Source organism: Furipterus horrens, unplaced genomic scaffold, assembly GCF_987537825.1.
Source record: "Furipterus horrens unplaced genomic scaffold, mFurHor1.1.pri manual_scaffold_5, whole genome shotgun sequence".
NCBI lineage: Eukaryota > Metazoa > Chordata > Mammalia > Chiroptera > Furipteridae > Furipterus > Furipterus horrens.
In genome coordinates this window covers 92761322-92786321 of record NW_028327175.1, presented here as the reverse complement: position 1 = coordinate 92786321, position 25000 = coordinate 92761322, and the positions used below count along the sequence as shown (strand labels likewise).

Here is a 25000-nt window from a genome sequence, read left to right as displayed (position 1 = left end):
AGCGGCGGCGGCGGCGGCGGCGGCGGCGGCACGCTGAGGTAACTGGGCTGGGCGGTAGAAGCCGAACCCGAGGTATTTCCGGTTCCGGTGTCAGTGCAAGGCGCCGCCGCTGCCGCCGCCGCTGCCGCCGCCGCAGCCGTGATGCCTAAAGGAGGTGAGGGACAGGCGCGCGTGGCCGGCGGGCCTCGAGGGGCGTCCCGAGTCCGGCTCCTGCTGTTTATTCACACGCCGTCGTCTCGGAGAGCGGCGCAGAGGGAGGATGTCCGTTCCGGCTGAGGGCCAGGATTGGGCCTCGACGCCGAATTGTCTCGATGGGCAAATTGAGGACCATAGTGGCCTCGAGCCACTCCGTCGGGGGTCTGAGGGGACTCTGGATTTTCACCGACACAGAAGGCCAGATGGAGGGCGCGCTTCTCCTGGCCTGGGGGGTTTGGAGCTTTCTTCATTCTAGACTCTCCGGGGACTGAGTCACCGCGTCCAGCGCCTGTGCAGGGCGCGCCTGCCTCGCGTGTAAAACGTGGGCCCTGTCGGACTCTGGGCGAGCCAGGCCCGCCGAATGAGCAATAAGTTGATGCTTTTGAGCCTTGCAGACTCAGCTTTGACTACCGTATTCAGCATCGGCTTGACGTGTGCCTTTGAGCCAGTCGCTTAATCTCCCTGTGTCCCGGCTTTCTCATTTGCAAGTCGGGGTTATGATTGCACTTACCTCATAGTACTGATGATATGCTTTAAACTAGGTAATCCGCGTGGAGCGCGCAATACAGTGCTGGGCAATCAGGTGCCTAGTAAGCGTAAGCTCTCGTTATTAGTAACACTTTTTAAGTTCCTTAGCCAAGAAGGTAAGGAATCCATGGCTTCCCAGTACATTGTCGACCCTCCTCTCGTAAGAGTCAGTAGTTCTCGATTTGAAGCCTATCCTGTGGCTTTGACAAATTATTTAACTTCTTCCAGCATATTTTCCTCATCTGGAACACCCGGCTGTTAAACCATAGGTTGGAGAGTTGGCGTTTGCGGTGATAGCGCTTCAGTGCCTGGCTAGTGCCTGGCACAGAACAGATAGATGTTCAGTTAATGTTGGTAGATCATGTGTCATGGTGGTTGAGATGTATCTGCCCACAGGAAAATGTACTTGGTTTACAAACCTAAATGACTTTTTGACTCTACTTCCAGACTTTACAGAGCTGAGTCCATTTAAATCTAGCTATCTACTCTTTTATTCTGTGGTAGAAAGAGCCATGTCTCTCCTTTATGTTCCTTAGTCTTTTGCACAAAGAGGATGCTAAGTGATCCCTTACTGACTCCAGAATTATGGCTCTAGGAGATACTTTGAGTCAAGGTTGGAGTTTAGTTAGAAAGTCCTAAAAGTGAATTCTTGGTTAAATGATGTGGCCTTTTGACTTGTGAAAAGCTTTATATGTAAACAAGATTTATATTTCTTGCTTGTGTAATTTGCTTCAAAAGTAAAAGAAAACATGAATATGTTAAGGTAGCAAATTCCCCATGAGAAAAAGATTAACTTTTTTTCCCCATTATATAACTGTGAAACATTTTTAAAGACATGGAAAGCTTCTGATAAAAGTTACTGTAGACTAAACTAAGGTCAGTATCCCATAGCCAAGTGTGCAGGATGGGAGCCTGTAGTAGCCAATTTTGAGTTGTTACTATTGCGTGGAACATTAAGGGGCCATGAAAGGGTGTTGGTTTCTCGTAATGGCAAGCTTGATCTTTCACAATAGGACTTCATGAGCGTAGACTGAGACACTCCTGGGAACCCAGGTAGTCATTAAAAATGGGTGGTATACTTTGTAGCAGCCCAATTATGGCTCTGCAGATGCTGTCTAGGAAATCGGGGGAGGCCAGTATCTCTTGCTGTCTTTGGAGTTAAGAGCAGCTCTGGCTGTCTTAATAGAGATTCTCTGCTATCAGTGAGAGATGCACTGGAAGTCAGATGGGCCACAGCTTTCAGGAAAGGTGGGGATGGGTCAAGGCCACAGCCATCCCAGTGTCCTCTGGGACCAACAGAAGGGGTGCCACCTTGCTATAAAACTGACCGATGGCTTTAGTAGGGGGGGTCAATCTATAAAACTGATACTCCCAGATGAACTTTAATTGCTAGTCATATTTTTAACCTTCTTAACTCTTAGATGGTAGTCAGGTTTATTTTCAACTTTATGTTTCTTACTCCAAGCACAAGAAAGTTTTCTTCTATAGGTTTTAAGTTTTCTTTTTCTATCATACCACTTAGGTGAACATGAAGTATTCGGTTGGCCAAAAGTTTGTTTAGTTTTTTCCATACATTGACTCTAGTAGTGCTTAGCTGTCTTTAACTTCATTTGAAACAATTTTGTTAGATTGTATTGTGATAGTTGTCATATCAGTGTGCATTAAAAAACATTAAAATTGATGAATTCTGTGCAGCCATTTTAATATTGAAGATGGAAAAAGATACGCAACATTTTCGGCGTATTATGGTTTGTTATTTCAAGAAAGGTAAAAAACAACTGAAATGCAAAAAAAGATTTGTGTAGTATATGGAGAAGGGGTGTGATTGATTGAACATGTCAAAGTGGTTTGTGAAGTTTCTTGGTACTATTGATGTTTTGGCCAAGTAATTCTTTGCTGTGGGGCTGTCTTACACATTGGAAGATGCTTAGCAGCACCCCTGGCCTCTACCCACTAGAAGCAAATAGTGGGAAGATAGCTGACATACTCAAAATATCCAAGTCAATAAAGTTATTCGCGATAATGAAAAATGTGTCTTTTATTTTATGGAAAAAAACTAAATGGACTTTTTGGCTGACCTAATACTTTACATTCCCTGATGTGTATAGTAAATTACCCACATGGCTTTGTTTCCTCCACTCACCCCAAATACTGTATAGAGAGATAAGTGACAATCACAGCAAACGTTTTCGTAGTGTTTAACTCATGCCAGGCCGTGTTCCAACAGCTTTACGTATGTTAAACCCATCTTCATGACAACCCTATGAGGCAGGGACACAGATGAAAAAGCTGAGAGTCTTTAGAGGTTAAGTACCTGCCTACTTCACAAAGCTAGTAAGTGGTAGAGCTGGGATTTGAACCCTAGGATCAGACTGCAACATTTGTGTTCCTCACTGCTTTGTTTTGATTTTAAGTCTGCTTGTCTATAAAATGGGACCATCTGTGACTTTCATGCACCATAAATTTGTTCTGAGAATCAAATGAGGCCATGGCTGTGACAGAACATTTCAAGTAAAAACTAGTGACAGCATGGGTGTGTTCCATGTTCTCATGATTGCATCTGAATCTGCTGTTTGGATTCTGAGGGACCAGGGGATCTAGCCAGTCACTACAGGCAGTATGCTCTCCCCTGTATCGTTCCCTCAGGTCTTGTTTGTGGGAGCCTGCATCCAGCACATAGTTTAATGCTGCATTAGATGGACACATGTTGCCTCTTTTGCCTCTTTGTACATGTGAGGGGGGAGGTTATATGTTTGGCTGGTGCTTGGTGAAGGGTAAGTGAGGTCTGCAACCTCTGATGAGAGTGCCTCAAGCAGAACACAGCCCTCTGGGGCTCAACAATCAAGGAAGGTAATTCCTGCCTGCCTTCCTAAACTGCCAATCCTCCTGCAGGTAGAAAGGGAGGCCACAAAGGCCGGGCACGTCAATACACGAGCCCCGAGGAGATTGATGCACAGCTCCAAGCTGAAAAGCAGAAGGCCAGGGTGAGTATGTGCCTATCTAGGTCATTCCAGTGTCCCAGGGTGGCACCTGTCTCTGGCACCCAGAGAGACCAGGCAAGGATCACTCATTCTCAGGAAGAGTCCTACACCTGGAGTTTGGGAGAACACCAAAGAATAGGCAGGAGTTTCAGAACAACCAATGTCAACCATCCTCTGATTGGATCAATCAGAGCTTTGTTCACGTAGAAATGGTTGCCTTAATGTGTCTCTGTTCTTGTTCCTGTGTTCCTACCTTCCAGGGGCTCTCCCACTTCCAGGCTCTGCTTATCCCCAGGTTGTGCTCCCAGCACCACCCCTTGTCTGCTCTAGCCATGCAGGACTGTTTGCCAAACCCAGCATAACATGATGCACTGCCTTTTCCACACCCCTATCAGACAAAGTAACATTTGTTCTCCCCAGGCCTTGCTCAGTGTCACCTCTTATATGACTCTTGCTGGTGGTATCCACCCTTCCCCCTCCAGTGCAAGCTTAGTAGTTGCTTCTACTTTGTTTCCACAGTGCTTTTTCCATCCCACTGTCAGGAAACAAAATATGTTTCTGTCATTGTTGGTGTTCATGGCCCCTACCATACCATTAGATCCTCATCTGCACTAAGGCCGAAGGGAACATAGTCAGGCTGGGGTAGAGGGGCTGGGTAGCGGGAAGGAGGGCCTGCCTGGTAGTGCTGGCAGCTGAGCAGGCTCTTGGAGAATGTGTGGGCTAGTGCTAAAGTGGGAAGGATGTATAGTTTTTGTAAGAGAACTCTTTGGTGTAGAGGCAAGAAAGGTGGAGGGAAGTGGTGTGCCGGGGTATTTTCTTAGGAAGCCAGTGTAGCAGGGCATCTGCGTGGGCAGATTGGAGGGACTAGTCTGCCACTGATCATGGGAGTGGAAAGTGGAGGAGGACTTGCCCAAGAAAGTGAGTACAATTTGACATCTGCATATGGCAGCTGAGGAAGCAGGAGGGGAGCTGAGTAGGACTATGATTTCTAGCCTCAAAACTGAATCCTTCTGACCCTGGGAGATGTACCTGCCTGAGAAGGGGAACAGGGCTTGTATGGCTGTGTGAGGAGCTTGCTGGATTGTAGGAATGGTTTCTAGGCTGCGGAGTCAAATGAATAGGCTGCCAGGGTCTTGGAGTAGGACCGTTGTTTTCCTTGGTCCCCACCTTTTCAAGGTCCATAGTCTGGAGGTCATTGGGGCAGGGGTCACAGTCTTCGGGGTTTGTTTTGCATTTTTAATTCTGCAGGTTGTCCATTTCTGAAACAGGAAGAAGAGGAACAAGGAGAAGAAAGTGGAGATGGGGCTTCAGGTGACCCCAAAAAGGAGAAGAAATCACTAGATTCAGATGAGAGTGAGGATGAAGAAGATGATTACCAGGTACTGAGTTTTGTGGGGGCCTGGGACCTGGACTTACTCATTCAACAAACATTTATCAAGTGTCTGTTGATTACCAGTGCCAGTTGTAGATGCACACAGAGTCCTTGCTCTTAAGGGTTTACATTTCAGTAGGAGATATTGTCATACACTGCATAATGGTGTTTTCATCAGTCATGGACCACATCATTGGTCTCATAAGATTATGATGGAACTGAAAATTTCCTGTCACCTAGTGATGTCATAGCCGTTGTAACATTGTGTTGGTGATGCTGGTGTAAGCAGACCTACTGTACTGTCAGTCATATAAAATTATATATAGCACATACAATTACAGTAGTGAGCTGTACCATCTAGGTTTGTGTAAGTATATCCTGTAATGTTCAAACAACAATGAAATCGTCTAATGATGCATTTCTCAGAATGTTGTTAAGGGGCACATGATTGTATAGACAATAAGGAATTAGATGAACAGTATAATTTCAAGTAGTGGCCTGTGATCAAGGGTACATAGAGTAGTGTGTTGTGAGGAGGTGACTTTTAAACTGAGATCTCAAAAACAAGATGGAGCCAGCCATACAGAGCAGTCAAGGCAGCCAGATTAGCAAGTGCGGAGGTCCTGGGGTGGAAACACCGTGAGCATGTTTAAGGAACGGAGAGGTTGGTGAGGCTGTGACTTGGTTGGTAAGGAGTAGAGTGGCTACGGATGAAGGAAGAGAGGCAAAGGCAGCTCCTACATGGCTGTTGAAGGGCTTTGGGTTTCACTGAAGGTAAGCAGTGGGTGGCTGGTGGAGGTCTTGGAGTTGGAAAGAGAGATGACCAGATTTGCTTTTAAAAGATTGTTTTGGCCTTTCTGCAAAGTGAATTGAAGGGTATTAAGAGTAGGAAGCAGGAAGATGTTGACAGGTATCCAGACAGGAATTTGTGACTTACATTAGGGTGGTGGTAATAGCAATGCAGAAAAGTGGACCATATTTTAGAGACTTAGTGGGGTTTGCTGAGGGTTGGGTGAGGGGGCTGAGGGAAGAAGGAATAAGGCCATGCTGAGGGTTGGGAGGAACAGGGTGGGTTGAGGGTGAATCTGAAGTTCTGTTTTAGACACATTAATTTTGTGATGTCAGATATCCAAGTTGAGATGTATATATGCATCCGGATTAGATATAGGTGTCTGCAGCTCTGTATAGTGGTCAGATTGGTGTTTAGAAGCCATCTTTCTGGTCACTTTATTAACAAGATGGAGTTGACACGGTCTGAAACTTGGACCATATCTGCTACGTTGAGAACTTGTGCTCTCATTTCTTTTTGAGCTTCTCCAGGGGTGTGGGAGGTGCAGGCTCCAGGTTCTTGGGCCAGCTCTCAAAATCTGTAGATTGTGATCTGATGGCTGGAGTTGTATTTCCTTCCTGTGAACTTAGATGGCTAGGAATTAGAATTGGTCCTGAGACCATTGTTGGTCCACCCTACTCTGGGGATCCAGCATTGCTTGTTGCAATCAGGCATGAGATTCCAAGGAAAACAGCTCTTGGAGGCAGAGCTTAAGGTGGTGGAGTAGTGAGTGTTCTGTGCTGGGAGCCTTTGTGTTGGGCTTAGATTCACATCTCATTTATTGTCTACTTACTGTTTGGGTTTAGGCATGTTATTGAATCCTGTGCCTCCTTCTGTTATCTTTGAAAATGGGATAATAATCCCTGGCTGCTGGGATTTAGCATAGGTTGGGCTCTCGTCACATGTGCTTGCTCTCCTTGCACCTCCCAGACTGGTGAAGACACTCCCTAGTGCTATTCCCACTGTGAGGCTTTGGGCCAAGCATAGTGTTGAACTGGGGGTGGAATAGGAGTTTGTCCCCATCCAGATGGGCTGTTGGAGACGTTGGGAGTGGCCTGCAGGGGCTCTGCAGGATCTGAACTTCTCCAACGGCCAGCTTCTTGTCCTTCCTTAGCAAAAGCGCAAAGGTGTGGAAGGCCTTATCGACATCGAGAACCCCAACCGCGTGGCACAGACAACCAAAAAGGTCACACAACTGGACCTGGATGGGCCCAAGGAGCTTTCAAGGAGAGAACGGTAACCTCTGCTGCTGGGCCTGGTGACGTGGGCATGCAGGCCAGTGACCTGTAGGGGGTTGAGGCATTCACCTCCTCTGAGGTTCTCACTTCCTGGGCTCTGAGGTCCTCAGTGGTTAGGGCGGGGCTTCAGCTACAGTGTTGATTTCTGTTTCATCTCATTTCCTAAAGGATCTATAAAAACTTCTTCAAAAAATAAAATGAAAATCAGAATTTTTAAATTCACCAATAGAAACAGAAGAGCAGATTCAGACCTGAACGTTGCACTTGAAGTGATCCCCAGGGTTACAGAGGGTTATGCTGCAGCTCCTGCCTCCATAGCAGGGACACTCCCTTATCCAGCCTGATACCATCATTCCTGGCTTTCATCCATCTGTAATGTCATGGCCACAGAGACTGTGAGGGGATTTGGGGCTTGTGGAGTCCAGAAGGCAGCACAATGTGGGAGATCCACTGGCTGCCCCAGCCCTCTTCAAGTCCTAGGTGAAAATAGAGCTGCAGATAGCTTCATCATAGTTGTGTGAGGATCACAGTTGAGTAACAGTGTCCTGCACATGGCCAGTTGTCCACAAGTAGTGCCCTGACTTGATGGACACCAGTTGACATCAGGGCCTAACAAGAAGTTGAAGGTCACTGGGGAAAGTGGCCATTTTCTCTCCTGGACTGGGCTATTAAGATTTAAATTCACCTTCCAGTGCTGGCTCCATGATAGGGTCTGTGAAAACCCCACAAGATCTATGAAAACCCACGAGGAAGGCTCATGAGCTTGGGGTGTGATTGGAAGTTGTGATGGACAGTCTCCCTTCAGTAACTTCTTTCTTACCAGTGAGAAAGGCATCCTATTGCTACTCCTGCGTTTTGGGTTGCAGAGGGAAAGGCCCGCACCCTTTCTGGCACTTAGCTTTCACTGAGGGGGCCTTGCAGAGCCTTCAGGAAGCTTTGCTTAGCATTCTGGATGCCTCCGTGCCCTCCTCCTCCCTCCCAGAGTAGGATCTGCTGGGCTGACAGTTATTCCCGTCTCATATTTGTAGTGTCTTGTCCAGAGTCATCTGGGTGAGACCTCTGTTCATCCGACTTCGGTCACTGGGTTTCTTTCCCTCTCCCCACTGGCCAGGTTCCATGCCTTGTTTTTCATTACTCCCCAGCCCTGTGTGCTGTGAGGTCTCTGGATGCCAAGTCTTTCCTTTCCCCAAGCTCCTGCCAGGCAGGACTTCCCTGCCACCTCAAAAATGAGCTCTCCTAAGAACCTGGTGTAAGTAAAGACATGCTAATTTCACACCATGAAGGGTGCTCACTCTATTTCAGAATCTCAGGCTTGGGAAGAAGATCCTAAAAGGGAAACTAATGACCCTCACCTCTCTGTACTTGGTGGCTCTCACCTTTGTTCCATGGAACTCAGCTCTTATTCACATCCTCATCCATGAGGGCTCACTCCTTTGGTGGCAGCTTCATGAACATCTGAGCTGCACTGATTGAGAATGTGCTGTCTGGTTCCCATCTGTGGCCACTGGGTTCACTCCTTATAGAGTGTGTTTTCTATTGCCTTCTTCCTCCCAGTTATCTTCTCTGGACACACGGTTCACTTGGTTTTGGTTCTTCTCGGTGTGGACACCGGATCCTCGTTAGCCACACGCTACCCATCCCCTCACCACCTCACGGTCCACCCTGTGCTAAGGCTTTTCAAAGGTCACAGGTGCTGAGCTCACCCCTATTCTGGGTTTTCCACTGAGGAAGCTGAGTACACCGCTTGAACTTCCCCCAGCCCCTTGAGCCTGTTGTGCAGAGGTCAGGCCTGTCCCTCTGTTCAGTGAATGTCCATCAAGGAGGGGAAACATGGAGCCAGGGCCCCTCCATTAGCTAGGGTGCTCTCCACTACTTGTGCCCTAGGCCTGAGTACTTGGCCTTTATTCTGGCTCCCATATCCAGCTGATAATGGTAGGGAGATGACTCCTGTGACACCATTTTATTCAAACAGAGAAGAAATTGAGAAGCAGAAAGCAAAAGAGCGCTACATGAAAATGCATTTAGCTGGGAAGACAGAGCAAGCCAAGGCTGACCTTGCCCGGCTGGCAATCATCCGAAAACAGCGGGAGGAGGCCGCTAGGAAGAAAGAAGAGGAGAGGAAAGGTAAGTCCTGAGTCACTGGAGCGTTGCCTGACTCTGGCTCTGGGCACCAAACCCTGTACTTCACTGTCCTGGTTGTGAAATGGCATAGGGTCAGATTGTTTGGTAGAGGCCTACCCTGTATGTATGTACCTTCCTCACTGTCAGGGGGAAGTGTGTGTTCCTGCCCCCTTCCCCTTAGGGTACTGGGAGGGTCCAGCAGCAGCAGTGCTTGAACCTCAGCACTGTCCATGGCATCTGAGGGAAGCCTCAGGATATACCAAGCACAGGCCTTCAAGTCTGAAAAGTCCCACCAAGGTCTGGTGCTTGTGTGGCTGGGAGAGCTGTCTGGGGGCTTGGGAAGGTGGTGCAGTGTGCTGGATTTCATGGTGCAAACTCAGGTGAAATCTGGCCCAACTGTCTTTCTTCCCCCATGTCCTCCTCCAGTGGGCCAAAGGCAGTAGAGGACTCTTGTAGGCCGGGTTGACTGTGGGATTTGGTCTGGTTTATAGGACCATTTGACGCATGTCTTTGTTTCCTGGTCTCATGCACTGCCCGCGTGTGGGACCATGAGAGCCCTTAGGGATCCTGCTGTCTGCCTCCTTACCAAATTGCAAGGAAACTGAGGCCTAGAAATGGGAAACCAGTTGCCCAGGGGCATTGTTACCACATGAGATATCTGGTTATCCCAACTCCCTGCTAGCAGCTCTTGCTTCCCAAATCCCAAGCAGGAAAGGACTTTCCATGTAACTATTTGAACACTTGCTGATTTTAGAGAATTCAGAACCCACTGGGAGATTGGAATTACTGGGTTCTGCAGGAGCAGGGGGTGTTAAAGAGTTTCTGTTTGTGTTGTAGATTGTATGTTGGTGGGCCTTTATGGAGTGGGCCCCAAACTCAGAATGTCCGGACAGCTGGGTTCTGTGGCTTCAGAAATCATCTCCCTCTGGAGGGCATCGGGCAGGCCGCCTCCAGTCCTTTCATCTCCCTACTGAGTCAATTGTACAAGTGTCTGAGGCCTTTCAGACTTAGTTTTATGATTCTGGGAGCGGGGTTGTATATGTGGACGGGTTGTTTTAATTTTACCCTTTCCTTCCCTTTCCACCCTCAGCAAAAGATGATGCAACTTTGTCAGGAAAACGAATGCAGTCGCTCTCCCTGAATAAGTAGTGTGGCCTGAGGGAGGAGATACCAGGGAACTGGGCCATGGCGGCCAGGACTGCTGCTGTGTCTCGCCCACCCTGTGCCCTGGCGCCGCTGCAGCAGCCCCTCAAGACAAGGAGTCCCCCACGGCCTGGGGCTTCCTCTTCATCTTGGCACAGAAATCGTTTGGGGGATGGTGGGTGGGGGGCTGGGGGGAGGGGGCAGCTGCTATCTTTGAGACAGAAAGATGCAGGACAGCATTTCATATGTAACCATTTGAATGTTTTTGCTGTTTTTAGAATTCAGAACCCTTATTGGGGGTGCTTGGGAGGTGGGGCAAGAAGAGCTTCCATTTGTCCAGTAGATTGCACGGTAAGGGGTACTGGTGAGTTTTTGACAACCAGCCCATCTGTGTTGCCTGGGTGTTCATTCAGGGTCTGTCACCTGGGAGCCTGTATCCCTGGGTCCCTGAGGATCATGGGTTGTCCCATGGCCTCCTCTATGCCCTTCTCTGCCCCATTCCCACCCTTCTGGCCAGGGCCTGTTCTTAACCCTCTCCATGGATCATTTCAAGAAACCTCTGTTTACTGTGCAGCACCCAGGCAAAACATGTTCTACAAATCCAACTTGTATATTTGGCAGATTAAACTTGACATTATCGTAAATCCTTGTTCCATTATCCATCTTTGGGTCCCTGTGCCTGGGTCATTTTCACTCAGCAGGGCATGTTGTGACTCTCAAGGTAGACCTGCCCCACAAGGTTCAGCTGGCACTGAACAGGGTTTGGGAACTGGGCCCCAGGCATCTAAACTGGAAAGACCTCAGGGAACAGGAGTCAGCCCCCCTCCCTTTAACCAAGTAGGGCTCTTAGGCAAGAGTGGCCAGGGACCTGTCCATGTCCACAACAGGTTGATGTCAGTACTGGACCTCTCAGTCCTGTCCTCCAGGTGCTCCCTGGTGGTAACAGCCTTAGGATTTCAGTCCTGGGAGGAAGCATCCCAATAGCTGATACCCAGCATGACTGCTGGGCAATACACCATTCAGTCCTCACTACCCAGCCTGATGGGGAAGGCAGCAGGGACACTGGGGCTTAGCACAATCACATGGGTTGCCTGCATGCTCGGCCACAGTGGCAGTCCTGCCTTGTGAACATCAGCATTCTTTGCTTTGCACATGGTCCTCAGAGATCAGTGACTCGGTGCCAAGCAAGGGATTTGGCCTGAGGTCAGACAGAAGGATTTAGTAGCAGAGATGGAATTAAGCCCCTGACTCCCATTGATCTCTTCCACACCCCTGGACTTGACCATGCTGGAGGTCAAATGCCTTGGGCACCTCAGGAGGGATACCACAGCTGCCAGCATTTGCAGCTTACCGTAGCCTACAGAAAACTCATTACTAGGTTAAAAGAAAAAAAATCATGATTAAAAAAATCATGATTATATAAGTAGGTAGCTAAAAAGTATGTGATTAAACAAAAATGACCTGCTGAATAAAATGATAGAGGGAAAGATGTCTTTAAAAATAATGAGCATTTACCAGAAACCCACTGCAAACATCAAATAGAGTAAAAATAAAATTTACATAAAAGCTCAGAACCAGCCTGGAATTTACAATCACTAGTCTAAAGAATCTGACTACTGAATGAATGACAAGACAGACACCTGGGCCTGGTAGCTTCCAGGCTGGACTGCAGTGGCAAAAGAACCATTTGGGGGAAGGCTCTGGTTTAAGGACCAATTTTACTGGCAGCAAAAATAAGCTACCTGTGTCCATACAACAAGCTAACTCCTTCCAAACAGACAAGCATGTCTATAATAGTATTTTTATTACCTCCACATTTTGAAGCAATTCATGACCAGCAGAGTGCTTTGGGGACATTTTTTACAATAAATGAAAAATATTTAAGAAAAAGGCACGTATGTGTTCCTTCAAATAGGTTAGAAAAGCTTTCTACCCATCCCCTCCTTTTCCCTGTGGGGACCCACACTGGTACCCTAGAAACATCCAGCAAAGCGAGCTTTAGCTTCCCTGATCCTAGCAGCTAGGATGAGGCCAACATTTTCACAGGTCATTTGATCTTGAGGTCCTTCAAGGCTGATTCCAAGCTCTGGAAGAAGATGAGCAGAACAGGTTGGTTCTCAGCTGTCCTGCAGCTATCCTACCTGCAGGGACCTGGCCCATGCATGCCCCAGCCCCAGCCTGGCAGAGGACAGAAAACTTGGTCTTTGGAGTCCAGCAGGCCTGGCTTTGAACCCAAGCCCTAAAAAGGACATGCCCCAGAGTTGACAGGGCCCAGATGTTAAGGGGTTGCCTCTCATCCCCCACATTCCACCGAAGTGCCTTTCTCCTGCAGGAATGGAGGACTGGACATCCAGGGTGGTTGCCAGGGAGAAGGGGGGGTGGGTCGGGGGAAGCCTCACCTTCACATCCCAGATGCTCATGCCGCCATCCATGCCAGTAGTGCAGAACTGTGAACACTTGGCCTTGCCCCCACTGAGCACCGAGATCTGGCTGCAGAGGATGAGAGCTTTATGGATCCCAGCCTGGGCCTGTGCTGGACTCAAGTCCACCCTGCCCTCTAGGAGCTGCTAGGGGTGCTGACCAGGGAGAAGTGCTGGGGTGTGGCTCAGGGAGAGCCTGGGAGGCAGGCTGCAGGATGACAGACTGGGGCTCACAAGTCTGCTTTAGGAACAGCAGTAGTGTGAAAGGTGCAAACTGGCAACTGGAACAGGACACACAAAGGCCTGGGCAGGGCATGAGGGGCACATATCTGGGGAATTCGTGTAGTGATGGTAGGGTGGCAGAATGGGGAAAAGTAAAATATGAGGCTGGGAGGGCAAGGAGCTAGTTCTGAAGAGCTTTGAAAGCCAGGCAAAGGTGTTTATTCTGAAGGCAACACTGGCTTGGCAGCCAGAGGAGGGTTTAACTGGCTAGGTTAGAAAGTCTCGCCACAATTCTCTCTTTGCCACGGGCAGACACCTGTGGCTGGTAGGATTTGGAAGTTTTGGAAGGTCTTCCCCCTTGTCCTACCCTAGTTCCTTAAGGAGGCTGTATGTAGCCTGACCCTTAGTTCTGCCACCAGTTGACTAGTTTCGAGCACTAGACCCACTTCAGTTATGGCCCGGCCCATAAGCCGGCTGGTCACTGCCTGGCCACCGCCAGAGAACTACAGGCCCCACCCCTATGATGGTCCCCATACAAAGGCAGAGAGGCCGACTCCTCCACCCTCACCTGATGGTATTTTTATGCAACCTTAAGAGGTCGATGTGGGTCCCTAAATCAGGGCTCACACCTTCCTGGTGCTGGGATGAGTCCAGATCGGCAACTCCTAGGCCCACCCCCTCCAGGCCCCTTCCTGCTTCTTGGGCCCCGCCCTCACCTGCCTCTATTTTGTGCAGTGAACCCAGGCCCCGCCCCAAGCCTTTCTAGGCCTCGCCCCAGGCCCACCCTCACCTGACGCTGTTCTTGTGCAGCGAGTCTAGCGCCCCGCCTGCGACTCCAACCTCGGAGCTTGCCTTCTTGTCCAGGTTCTGGAAGCGCTCGCGGGCTGTCAAGCCGCGCTGCGAGCTTTGCTTGGGCACGTCCAGCCGCCCACCGAAGCTCAGCGTCCCCGAGGGGCCGTCGTAGGTAAAAAGCACTGGGAAGCAGTCGTGGCCCTGCGGTGGGGGGTGGGTGCTATATGAGCATAGGCCGAGGGCAGGGGCAGCGCCCCCATTTTCCGCACCGGGAAGATGAGGCTGGATGCGGGATTTGGGTGGAGGAGCTATGCGGAAGCTGATACCCGCACGCAGACACAGCCAGGCCAACCCCAGGTAGAGGGGTCAGATGTTGGGGTGAGCATACAGGAGGAGCAGCTCCTACCTCAGCAAGGCCAGCAACTACATAAGAAGCCTTGTTTGGGACTCCTCTGGGAGCTCATGCGCCTTCTGTCCTAACCAGCAGGTTACACCTGCTCTGGAAGAGACCCCCACAGCTGTAGCTTCTCTATGTCAAACAACTCTCATCTCCCTCTGGGACCCGCGTTATGTTTGCTGAGAGGTGAAAAGGGACAGGTGGGCCGAAGGAGCAAGAACAGTACTGCCCTCTGGACACATGGTAGAATTGCACTCCCCCGACATACCCACTCTTGAGTTAGGTGTGGCCCTGTCATGTCTACTGGCCAATAAAATAAGCAGAGATGTTAGTATCGATCCAGGGTGTGTTCTCCACTTCCCTCTTCTCCCTCCATGGCAGTAGGGGGGAGCATGTTAGTGACAAAGCCTCTATCTGCACTGAGGAGAACTCCCCTCACAACATCCACACGGGACATATAAAGCAAGCAAGTAAGCCCCTGCATTTGGGGATTTTTGTTACCGCAGCATAATGCAGCCTATTTTGATCAATACAGATATATGGATGAAAGGAAGAGTAGATGGATGGATGAAAGGAAGTGGGGTAGGAAGGGCGGGAGGGGGAAAGAGAGCGAAGGGAGGAAGGGAAGGAGAGAACAGGTTGATATAACTGCCTGGGCATCTCTGGGTTCACAGGGAGACCTGCTCTAAAGGGCCACTGCTTCCCTCCTTCCTTACCGCGGCCACCAGACTGTTTTCTGTGATGAAGGTCACGGCCAGCAGTGGCAGCGTTTCAGAGGCCAGAGTTGCGACTCTGAGTGAGAGAGAGATATCAGCCACACTGGCCCCTTCCTGCTGTATGTCTTGGTTGTCCTCCCCTTGGGTGGCCTGTACTCACGCCATCTTCTTGTCAGCATCGGCCAGGCACACAGTGCTGTCGTGGCTGACCCAGGCCACACGGCTGCCACTGGCTGAAAAGCAGACACCGTGCACCCAGCCGCAGCTACTGCTGGACTCGAACATCAGCTCCCCGAAGGGCATCTTGGAGCCCCATGGTGTGGGTGCTGGTCGCTCCTCCACCTCCTTTATGTAGGCTGAGAAGATCCTGTCCACAGAGGCAAAAAAGGTTGACTGGGGGAGTCTGAAAGGGGCCCCAACAAGAAACACTGTTTCTCAAATAAGCCTGGTAAGGTCAGAGCAAATGGCTAGGTGCTCCTGGGACCAGAGCAAGCTTTTCATGACCTGCATCTCCACACATGGTCGAGTCTGGGCCTTAGTGCCCTCATTGTGCAGTGGAGTGGGGCCAGGAGGTCACCCAGCTCAGTCCTGTGAACTTCTGGGGCCCCCGAGGTCCTTACCTGAGGACTGACCATCCATTGGTGACATGTCACCAAGGGGTGTCCTGGTCTCCATCATGCTGGCCACTACTCCACAGCCAGCCCCTAGGTACACTTCCTCCCTTTTACTCTGCACCTTGAACCAATCCTGTCCCTTGTTCCACCAGCTCGACCCGGCACACTGCTGCTCTCTCACACATGAATCCTTCTCTACATTCCAGGGGCAGCATGGGGTCAACTGACAGATCAGGGAGCTAACAAACGAGCTCCCTATCCACCAGTAGAGCCTAATCATCCTCCCTGTGCCCAGGGCCTCCAAAGGGACCTCTGGAGCCTACAATAGCCTCATTTCCTAGATTTAGAGACCCAGGCCATCTGCCTGGAGCTGGGAGTTAGAGGCCTTGCGAGATTTGGGGCTGCTGAACCCAGAAATAAAAAAACAGCCAATGGCTACTGGAGACTACATTGTAGGCCAAAAGGTAATGAGGCAGGGTTTGCCCCAGCTTATCGGTCATTTATACCTCAGTATGAAAGAGTACACCCAACTCATTTTCCTTCAGACAGAAGCAGAGAAACTGAAAAGGTGGGAGGTTCTAATGAAGCAGGAGAGGAAGGCCCAGGAAATAAACCTTGCTGACATTAAGAGGTAGAAAGAGGCTAAAACTCTCCAAGGACTGGAGACAGGACCCACTGATGATCCCTGAAAGATCAAAACCTCACAGATGATCGACTGAGGCCCCAGGTCACCCTGCTGGCAGCAACTTGGTCTGCAGCTGGCCTGGAAGGCAGGGTGTGGGGGCAGCCAGGAGGGGACTCCCCTTTTACCTTCCAATCCCTGTTCCTGCATTGATGTCAGGGCCCCACCCTCTCACCGGCACTTGAAGTCGCAGGAGCCTGCGGCCAGGAGCACGTTGTTGGGGTGCCAGTCCAGGCTGAGGACAGTGGAGCGAATGGGCTTCTTGATGTGCTTGCACACCCACCTGGGTACAGCAGTCAGACAGGTAGGGGGAGAGAGGGACAGATAGGTGGGCCACCCACCAGCCTATGTGCCCCAGGAACTCTAGGCTCCCACTGGGTCCTGCAGACCACTGAGGTCCCAAGAGGAAGAGGCCTGGGCACTGTTAGCCCATGGGCTTGTCAGGGACAAGTTCAGGCCAGTAATGTATAGGAACCCTATCCCTGGTCTCTTTTAAACCTCACAACCTGGACAGGCTCAGCAAAGCTGCTAACTGGCTAGAGTGGGATTTGAACTTGGGTCTCCCAGACTCCAGCCTGAGCTCCTGCCTGGCCTGTGCCCTCAGAGACCCAGGGGAGAAGATTGTGATGTGGCTGGAAGCTTGTGTCTGAGTACCTTGGGCAAGTGACTTTGCCTCAGGGCCTTACTTTACTCATCTGTGAAGTATGAACAACAACAGATGCCCAGTCCAGGGGGCTGTGGGGAAGTCAAGGCCAATACATATGCAGGGTTTAATCTGATCACCACAGAGGTGGCTTGGAGTGGTCTGTGCCCTTTACTGAGATAGGGCTGTGGGAGCCCCCAGTGGTGTGCAGAGCCACTTGCCTCACCTACGGTCCAGAGAGGACATACTTCCCCAGGGTCATGTGAACCTGGGGCCCAACACCCCATCTGGTGCTTTTTGGGACACTCTAGTCCCACCACCTGTTGGCTTGCAGCCCAGGGTACCTCACAGCCCACTGAGGCCCTGCCCAGCACCCACCAGTCATTTTCCTGCTCAAAATAGCAGATGGAGATGACTCGGGAGCCGCTGCCCACAGCAAACTTGTTCTCGTTGGGGGCCCAGCGCACACAGCGAGCAGCCCGGTTGATCCGCAGGATGACGAGCGTGGGCTTCCATGTGCGGCCCTTCAGGGTCCACACGTAAGCATTGCGGTCTGTGCCGCAGGTCACAATGCGGTTACTCTCAGGAGCCCAGTCAATGCCTGTGGGGTGGGGAGGGGGCACTAGGTTGAAGTGAACCAAGTTGAAGTGAAGAGGTAGCCAACTTCTACAGTGTCCATGTAGGAGGGGTCCAGAGGTCACAATCTGAGTGAAAGCTGCTCTGGGGGATGCTACTAGAGCTTATTGGGGCTATTACAGCTCCCACAACTATCACCAATCATGCTGGAAGGTCAAGCCAAAAGTCAGAAAGGAAATGCATCTGTGGTGATGCTGAGCGGTTGGACTGAACCTTTCCTGAAGCCCACAGACTTTTAGTTTTACAGTAACACGGGTCAACATAGTCCTTTTATGTCTTAAGCCACTTTGAATCAGGGTTGTGTTACAACCCAAACTATCCTTACCAAAACGGTGAGTGGATGGAAGGCCCTGGTTGGCCACGCCAACACCCTGCCTCCTTCCAGGAGGGTGGTCCCAGCCAGCCTGACCCACCTGTCACCTGCCCGTTGTGCTCCTTGAGCTCATGCACCTTGACCCATTTGGCTCCGCTTTTTTCATAGATGTGCACCTCATGGTTGTTGGGGCAGATGGCAATCTCTGCAGGAAAGATGAGCAGGGTGTGGGGAGTTGGAGGGTGTGTGCATGCCCAGGTTCCCTCCTGCGCTCATCAGGAACGCCCTTCGGAGACCACCTGGGCAACACTGTATCCTTTGAGACTGGGACTCTTCTGCCTCTAAGGGTCTCCTGAAGCCCCTCAGGCCCTGAAGCTGCCCTCGTGACATTTCCCCAGGGACAGGCCACCTTTCACCTGTACCACCCTGGTCTCATGACCTCTGGGAACTTCTCCTGGTCCTCCATGACTGCCCTCTGCTCTCAACTCCAGCCACAGTCTCCTTGCTGTCCCACCTCAGGGCCTCTGCACCTGCTCCTCCCTGCCCTCCTTTAGGTTCTTTGTACAAATGTCACCTCCTTCAAAAGGCCTTCCCTGGCCACCTTTTCTAAACCAGCACCTCCGCTCCCACTGCTTTCCCTTACCCCATGTGTTGTTCTTCATAGCTCATTTCACTACCTGCCATTACAGGTTATGTCTGCGGTTCTCACCTCAGCCCCTCCCCCAGCCTGGGAGCCCCTGCACCTACAGCCCTGCCTGCGCCAGGTCCTGCTCTCACCTCCACCCCTCAACGCCCACTCACCTGGCTGCCCCTGCTTGTCCTGGAGCTGCTCATCCCTTCCCTCCTAAACACTCAGGACTGGGGATGAAGGAGAGGGACAGCTGGCCCTCACAGAGCCCACAACCCAGGGTGTCTGGCTGCTTCAATACCCACGTGTGCTCCAGGGGACAGAGGGCACTCACGTGTGCAGTCCTTGTTCCAGGCGTGGCAGCTGATAGGCTCCACCAGGAAGCTGTGGTAGGCCATGGCTTCTCAGCTCCTGTGCCCAAGAGGGGGAGAACCCAAGTCAGCCCTGTCCCTGCCCCAGACCAGGCCGCAACTGACCTCACGGGAGGACAGCTGGGCCACCCTGCCTCCCAACTCTGGCCTGGTGCCTTGCTTCACTCTCATGGGATGTCTCTGAGGCTCCAGGGAACAAAGGATGGCATGGGGAGTGCGGGATATGGGTGTGTGGGTGAAGTGGCTACCGCAAGAAGGGTGTTCTGGGACCCTGTGCCAGACAGGCTCTCACCCATCATCTCCCTGTGCCTCAGTTTTCTCATAGATAGAGCTCACTCCCAGAAGAATGGGTTGAAGATGAAATGAAACAATCTCAAAATCTGAGACAGGTGCCTTCCACATCCAGAACCCTGGTCTTCCCCACCCTCCTCCGGATGGGGAGAGGACAATAGAGGAGGGGAGGCGGTGGGTCTGTAGGCATCTGTGGGGGTACACAGGAGGACAGACAGACAAGATCCCATTCTCATCAAGAAAACCCATTTGCTGCTCCAGAGGCTAGGAGGATGAAGTGGGTGGTGAGGTCTTTGGAGCCCCGGAGTGGCCTGGATGTGAGGTGAAGGAGAGTCCAGAGGGCAGCTAGGTGCCTGGAGGAGAGGGACTGGGCCCACAACTGAAGGTTCAGGCCTGGCAGCAGCAGTCACTGGACCTCCCACCAAGAGAGGGGCCAGAGCACCCCCTGCCCCCCACTCTCCGCCCAGCTCAGTCCCTGCACATCTACAGCCTCCTCCCGCCTGAGCTGCAGGGGAGCTGGCTGGGCCTGTGGAAGGGTGGTGCCCACACCTAGATGGGTCATTCACAGCCTCCCTTTGCTCTCACCCCTCCTCACCCAGCTCTGCACATTTCTGCCCTGGACTGGCTGGCTCCTCCCAGCAACTGCCCTCTCAGGCCACCCCCTCACTCCTGGCTGTTAGGGCAGGTGAGGCCCCCCTGCCGGTTCCTCATGCCAAGCTTGCTGCCCTCAGCCATCTCTGTGCCTGCAGCATGCAGAACTAACCTTCACATATGCAGTTCCCTCTGCAGGGAAAGCTGCTTCCCGGGAAGCACCTCATGTGCCTTCAAGGCCTGTTCTGTCTACATTTCACACCTGTGAGCCATTCTCTCCAGCCACTCAATGCCCATCCCTGTTCTATTGAGCAAAGTCCTACTCATCCATCAAGACCAATGTGAACATCACTTCCTCAGCAGCCCAGGCTCAGGCCACAAATACTCATATATATTCAGCCTTGCACACACAAAAGCACACTGATCCCACAATGGCTGCCTCCCCAGCCTCTCTCCTTATAAGGCCTCTTTGTGTAGAGCAAAGCCCCGGAAGTGGCGACCGAGCTGTCAGCCCAGGTCAGCAGGCCTGATGGGGAATTCCCCCAAGCTTCCAGTGCATCTGGACTGGACCAGTGTTGGCATCCAGTTTTGCTGTTGCAGGGGGTCATCACTGTCTACACTACAGATGATGACTCCGGAGTGGGGGCACCAGGCCTGTCTGACTGCTAAATTGTGCTAATCTGCCTAGCCCCATTTCCCAAGGTCGCCGACAGGGCAGGGGCAGGGCTAAGGCCAGAACTCACTTTCAAACCCCTGGACTCCAGTGGAGGCCAACCACCCCTGACCCCTTCGGTCCCAGGAGGCCCAGAAGGAAGAAGCCTTGTGCTGCAGCCAGGGTGAGGATGAGGGGCCTGGACCCGATTCAGGCTCAAGCTGGTCAGCAGAACCCAACTTCCCAGCTCCAATTGTCACAGATTCACCGGTGGCCAGGCATTTCTGCCCCTTGCAAGGTCTTGGCAAGAGAGTCCAGTTATGTAAAAGCCTGTGTAGCATGATGTTCCAGAGTCCCAGGCTGTGAAGATGGAAGTCTGGGTCAGCCGAGGGCAGTGGCCTCCATACTAGCAAGCCATGTAGCTGAGAGGACTTGAGGAGCCCTCACCACTTTTTCTTGGGACCCAAGTTTGGGAAAGTGAGGGGCTGGCAAAGACGGCCACATGCATAATGGGACAGGCAGAGGAGGGAGGTTCAGACTACACCCATCAGCAGTCGCCCTTTAGCATGAATTCAGTCAGAAATATTTCCTAGTTCACTGAACCAGCACCTTAGGGTACAGATGAAAGCAGTGGGAGAGGGGAAGATGCATTTCCCTTTTTTCTTAATTTTTTTCATAACTTCTGCAAAGCAACTGAAACCAGCAGGGCAATGACTCCCAACCCCCACTTACAAACGAGGAAGTGAGAGCCCAGGGAGGGGAGGGGCTTCTCTAGCCACTGTGGCCTCAGGGCTGTAGCCTCCTAGCTCAGGAATCATTGGATTGTCCCTGAGGTCAGACCCAGGGAAGCAGCCTTCACACTGGGCCACGTGCCTCGGAAACTTGGGACTTAATCATTCCCAGGAAAACCTCTACCCTACAAAGGTGGGGAGATGGGCTCACTGCCAGTCGACCTCCTTCTGAGGAAAATGCTGTCAGGGCTGCTTTGCCCAAGTGTGTTGCCTCAGCAATGGCTCCTGGTGGAGACAAAGGCAGGCTGAGGCCGTGGCTTCTGGGACAACCACCCACTTGTCACATGGCTCTCTGAGCCAGCACCCTGTGGGCTCATTTGACTGTTAAGGACAAGGAGAGGAGGGGGCCCTGGGGATGGCATTGGGACTTGGAGTCCACAACCAGTGCTCTGTGCCCCCCGGCCCCCATCACCTCTGAAACTGAATGGGACTAGGGGAACATGAGCCAAACCCTAAAAGAATCTCTGCTCTCCCCTAGCCTGGAGCCAAGATCTCTCTGTGGTCCCAGCAGCACTTCCCCCACATCCACATGCAGCAGATGCTCAGTGTGCATGGACTCAGGAGCACCCATGGCTGGTGGTGTGAGGGCAAAGAGTGACATGAGGGCAAGGAGGGGTTATGGGTCTCCAAGGTGGTGTACGGGTTTCCATCCGGGAGGGGCCAAAGACCACACACTGGGGTGTGGACATAAGCCCCACAGGGTATTTGTTCACTGACATATCCCCAGCACCGGTTAGAGTACCTGGCAAATAGTAGGTGCTCAATTAATAGTTCTTGAATGTGGTTGAATGAATGAATCACGTCCTTTCGTGTCTGTCTTAGGGGATGGTTTATAAGGAATATGCCATATTACTTCAGTGGCACATGGATGCAATTTGTAAATATTTACTAGAGAGCATGTGCTCAAATTTCTTTTCCTGATAGGATTAATGATCAGAACAGCTTGGAAACCTGCAATCTAGAGGGCCTTCTGAGGGCTTGGGGAGAATATAGCTCCTCTCTGAGGCAAAAAAAGCCAGTTGAAGAGTCAGGCTGCCCTGCGAAGGGTCTCAGGCCTCAGTGCTCCTTCCTTAAAGTGCCGGGTTCAAATTCTGGCTCTGTGCATACTGGCTGGATGCCCTCAGACAATGCTTTCCTCACATCTCCAACCAAAAAAGGCTCGAGCTGGACAAGCCACCCACTGTAGGTTTTTTCTTACTTTCAGAGAAGCTTGCCAGCCTTCTCTAAATCCAGACATTTGGCTGTACTTGAGGCCAATCCAGGCAAGAGCAGCCTGGAGCAAGGATCGCAGCTCTACAGGCACTTAGGGAAGTCCCCACCCAGCTCGGATGGAGGCTGGCTGGAGAGAGCTGCCCGCAAGCCATTTTGCAGCATGCTAAGTAATTACTCAACTTCCTGTTGTGTATGGAGCAGCCCTTGCCACACCAAACAGGCCAGCCAATCCCTTCTCTCCAACTCTGCTCTTGAAGTCTTACAAATCAGGCAAAGAAAGTTAAGTCAAGAAACATAAATGAAAACAATCATATGGCACCATAAAGCCCCAGTTAATGTAACCCAAACAAAACAAAAAATCAAAACCACATAAAACTCAATGCTGGCAGGGATGTAGAGAAATTCTCATTTGTTGCTAATTTGTTCAGTCTTTCTGAAGAGCAATGTGATAACGCTTAATTCAACAGCTGGGTAGGAACAAACAGACCAGAATGACGTGAACAGGAAATTAAAGATTGTTAATAACACTCTTGTCCTGATCAGTTGGTTGGGTGTTTCCCACAAAGCAAATGGTTGCCCCATTCAGCTCCTGGTCAGGGCACAAACCTGGGTTGCATGTTCTGTCCCTGGTCTGGCACATATGAGGCAACTGATTGATGTTTCTCTCTCACATTGATGTTTTTCTCCCTTTTTTTCTCCCTCCCTCTAAAAATAAATAAAATCTTTTAAAAAGGCTTTAAAAAACGATTAACACTCTTTGGTGACATAGATTCATTTTGTTGCTACGAGAGTAGCCACTGACTTTTTTTTTTTTAAAGCAAACATGTTCTTAATAACCCTCTTAGCAATGGGGACAGTGTAGAAAAATCCAGACGACTGCAGATACGGAATGAGAACATGTGATATTAACACGGATTCTACTGAACTATTATAAACACATAGTAAGAAACTAACTTTACTTGCCATCTCTAAATGCCCAGGATTTCCCAGAACTTTTACACATTCCATTCTCTTTTACCTGAAGCAAGCCTAATAAAAAAATAAAATAAAATTATGAGGTCCCACTTACATTTTCGAACAACAAATAAAGCCTAAGAAGTCTTTTTTTTTTAACCTTCATTTTGCACAGAAGGAAACTGAGACTCAGACAAAAGCCAAGATTTGCTCAAAGTCACACAGCTCTTACAAGGCACAGCAGATTCTGACCCAAATCTCAGGTTAGGTTCATCTGGACACAGACTTGGATAAATGTGGGCAGGCCTTATAATGGCAGCAACAATAGCAGCACACATGTATACTTTGTGGTGCCTAGCACATTGGCAACAGCCTTACACACATAATCATACTTATGCCTCATGACTTGAAAGGTCCCCATTTTTCAGACAAGGCAAGTTGAGGCCCAGAGAGGTTAGGTGGCTTGCTAAAGGTCATCAGCCAGTGAAGGAAGAAGCTGGCCCTCTTACTTAGGCCCCTGAGACCTCATAGGTAATGTGACCTTATCCATTGGGTAGTACTGACCTCCAGGTGAGAGGAGCCCGGGGACAGCCTGGAGTAACCTGTGGGGAGGGCCAGCTCTCCTGCTGCTTCACACTAGTCATTATTGTATTACTGTCACTGCTCGAGGTCCTGGCCCCGCCCCGCCCCGCCTGTGTGGCCTGGCTATTCACTCTGCATCGGGCAAAGGAGGGGCCGATCAGATCTGTTGGGGTCTGGCTCCGCCAGAAGGGACCTCTTGGACCTGGCCCCAGGGGCAGAGGGCAGGCTAGGGTTGGGGGCGTCGGGAGGAGGGAGGGGCCGGGCGGGCGGGGTCGCCAGCTCATTTCCCGCTGGAGCAACCCGGAAGGCTGGAGGATGGAGGGGAAGTGACTGGGCGTGGGTCCCTCGGCGATCAAAATAACGGGGGACACCGACCGTGGGGCAAAATCGGCGAGATGAGAAAGCGGGTAAGGGGAGCATGAGCGGACCCACAGACTGGGGGCTCGGCTACCCCGAGGGCGCCGGGTGCTTGGAGCCCTGCGTTGTCCACCCTTGGCCGGGCCCAACACTCGCACCCCTGCGCCCCCGTACTCTCTCACCACCGGGCGCCCCTTCACCTCTGGGCGCCCCCATATCTCCGGGTAGGTCCCCAACTCACCTCCAATAGCCCCCTCCCCACGCCCCACTCATCTCCGCGTCCCATCAAGCGCCCCTCATCTCCAGGAGGCCCCAAAGACCCCCCCTTTTGGGGGGCACCAACGCCCCTCGGCCCCTCACCTCGGAGCTCCTGGCCGCGGACTCTGGGCAGTCGACGCGCCGAACCGGCTCTGGGACCCGCAGCTACTTCCTCGTGGGCGGGGGGCGGGGCCTGGCAGTCTCAGCGCCTCGGGGGCGGGGGGGTGGGGATCCGGGCTGCGGTCTGGAGGTCAAAGGCCCCGCCCACCTCTCTGGGTTTGGGGGCCGCAAGGGCCCAGGGAACCCAGAAACTGTCCGCGAGCGCTTCTCACCACTTTATGGATAGAGAAACTGAGGCTCAGAGAGGGGAGCGCAGCCTGAGCACCAAGCTGGCGGGAACCCGGAGCCTGGTAGGGCGCGTGTGCTCCCACCACACCAAGAGCGGGCCGGGCTCTGGGTTCACACCAACGG

General features: G+C 51.5%; 2 protein-coding genes across 2 annotated transcripts; one reads left to right on the top strand and one right to left on the bottom strand.

Moving 5' to 3' along the window:
* Positions 1–48: 48 nt before the first annotated feature.
* Positions 49–10588, top strand: PDAP1 (PDGFA associated protein 1). Its single transcript, XM_090276672.1, has 6 exons — positions 49–154; positions 3616–3707; positions 4973–5083; positions 7020–7141; positions 9116–9267; positions 10355–10588. Exons 1-6 carry the CDS (start codon positions 142–144, stop codon positions 10411–10413), a joined length of 549 nt encoding a protein of 182 aa, XP_090132798.1. The 5' UTR covers positions 49–141; the 3' UTR covers positions 10414–10588.
* Positions 10589–12194: 1606 nt separating this feature from the next.
* ARPC1B (actin related protein 2/3 complex subunit 1B) lies at positions 12195–24713 on the bottom strand. Its single transcript, XM_090276664.1, has 10 exons — positions 24632–24713; positions 18805–18881; positions 17943–18047; positions 17272–17494; positions 16426–16533; positions 15115–15321; positions 14955–15030; positions 13840–14042; positions 12807–12897; positions 12195–12493 (listed from the first exon to the last, which is right to left on the bottom strand). The coding sequence occupies exons 2-10, from the start codon at positions 18866–18868 to the stop codon at positions 12455–12457; spliced, it is 1116 nt and encodes a 371-aa protein (XP_090132790.1). The 5' UTR covers positions 18869–18881; positions 24632–24713; the 3' UTR covers positions 12195–12454.
* Positions 24714–25000: the final 287 nt, after the last annotated feature.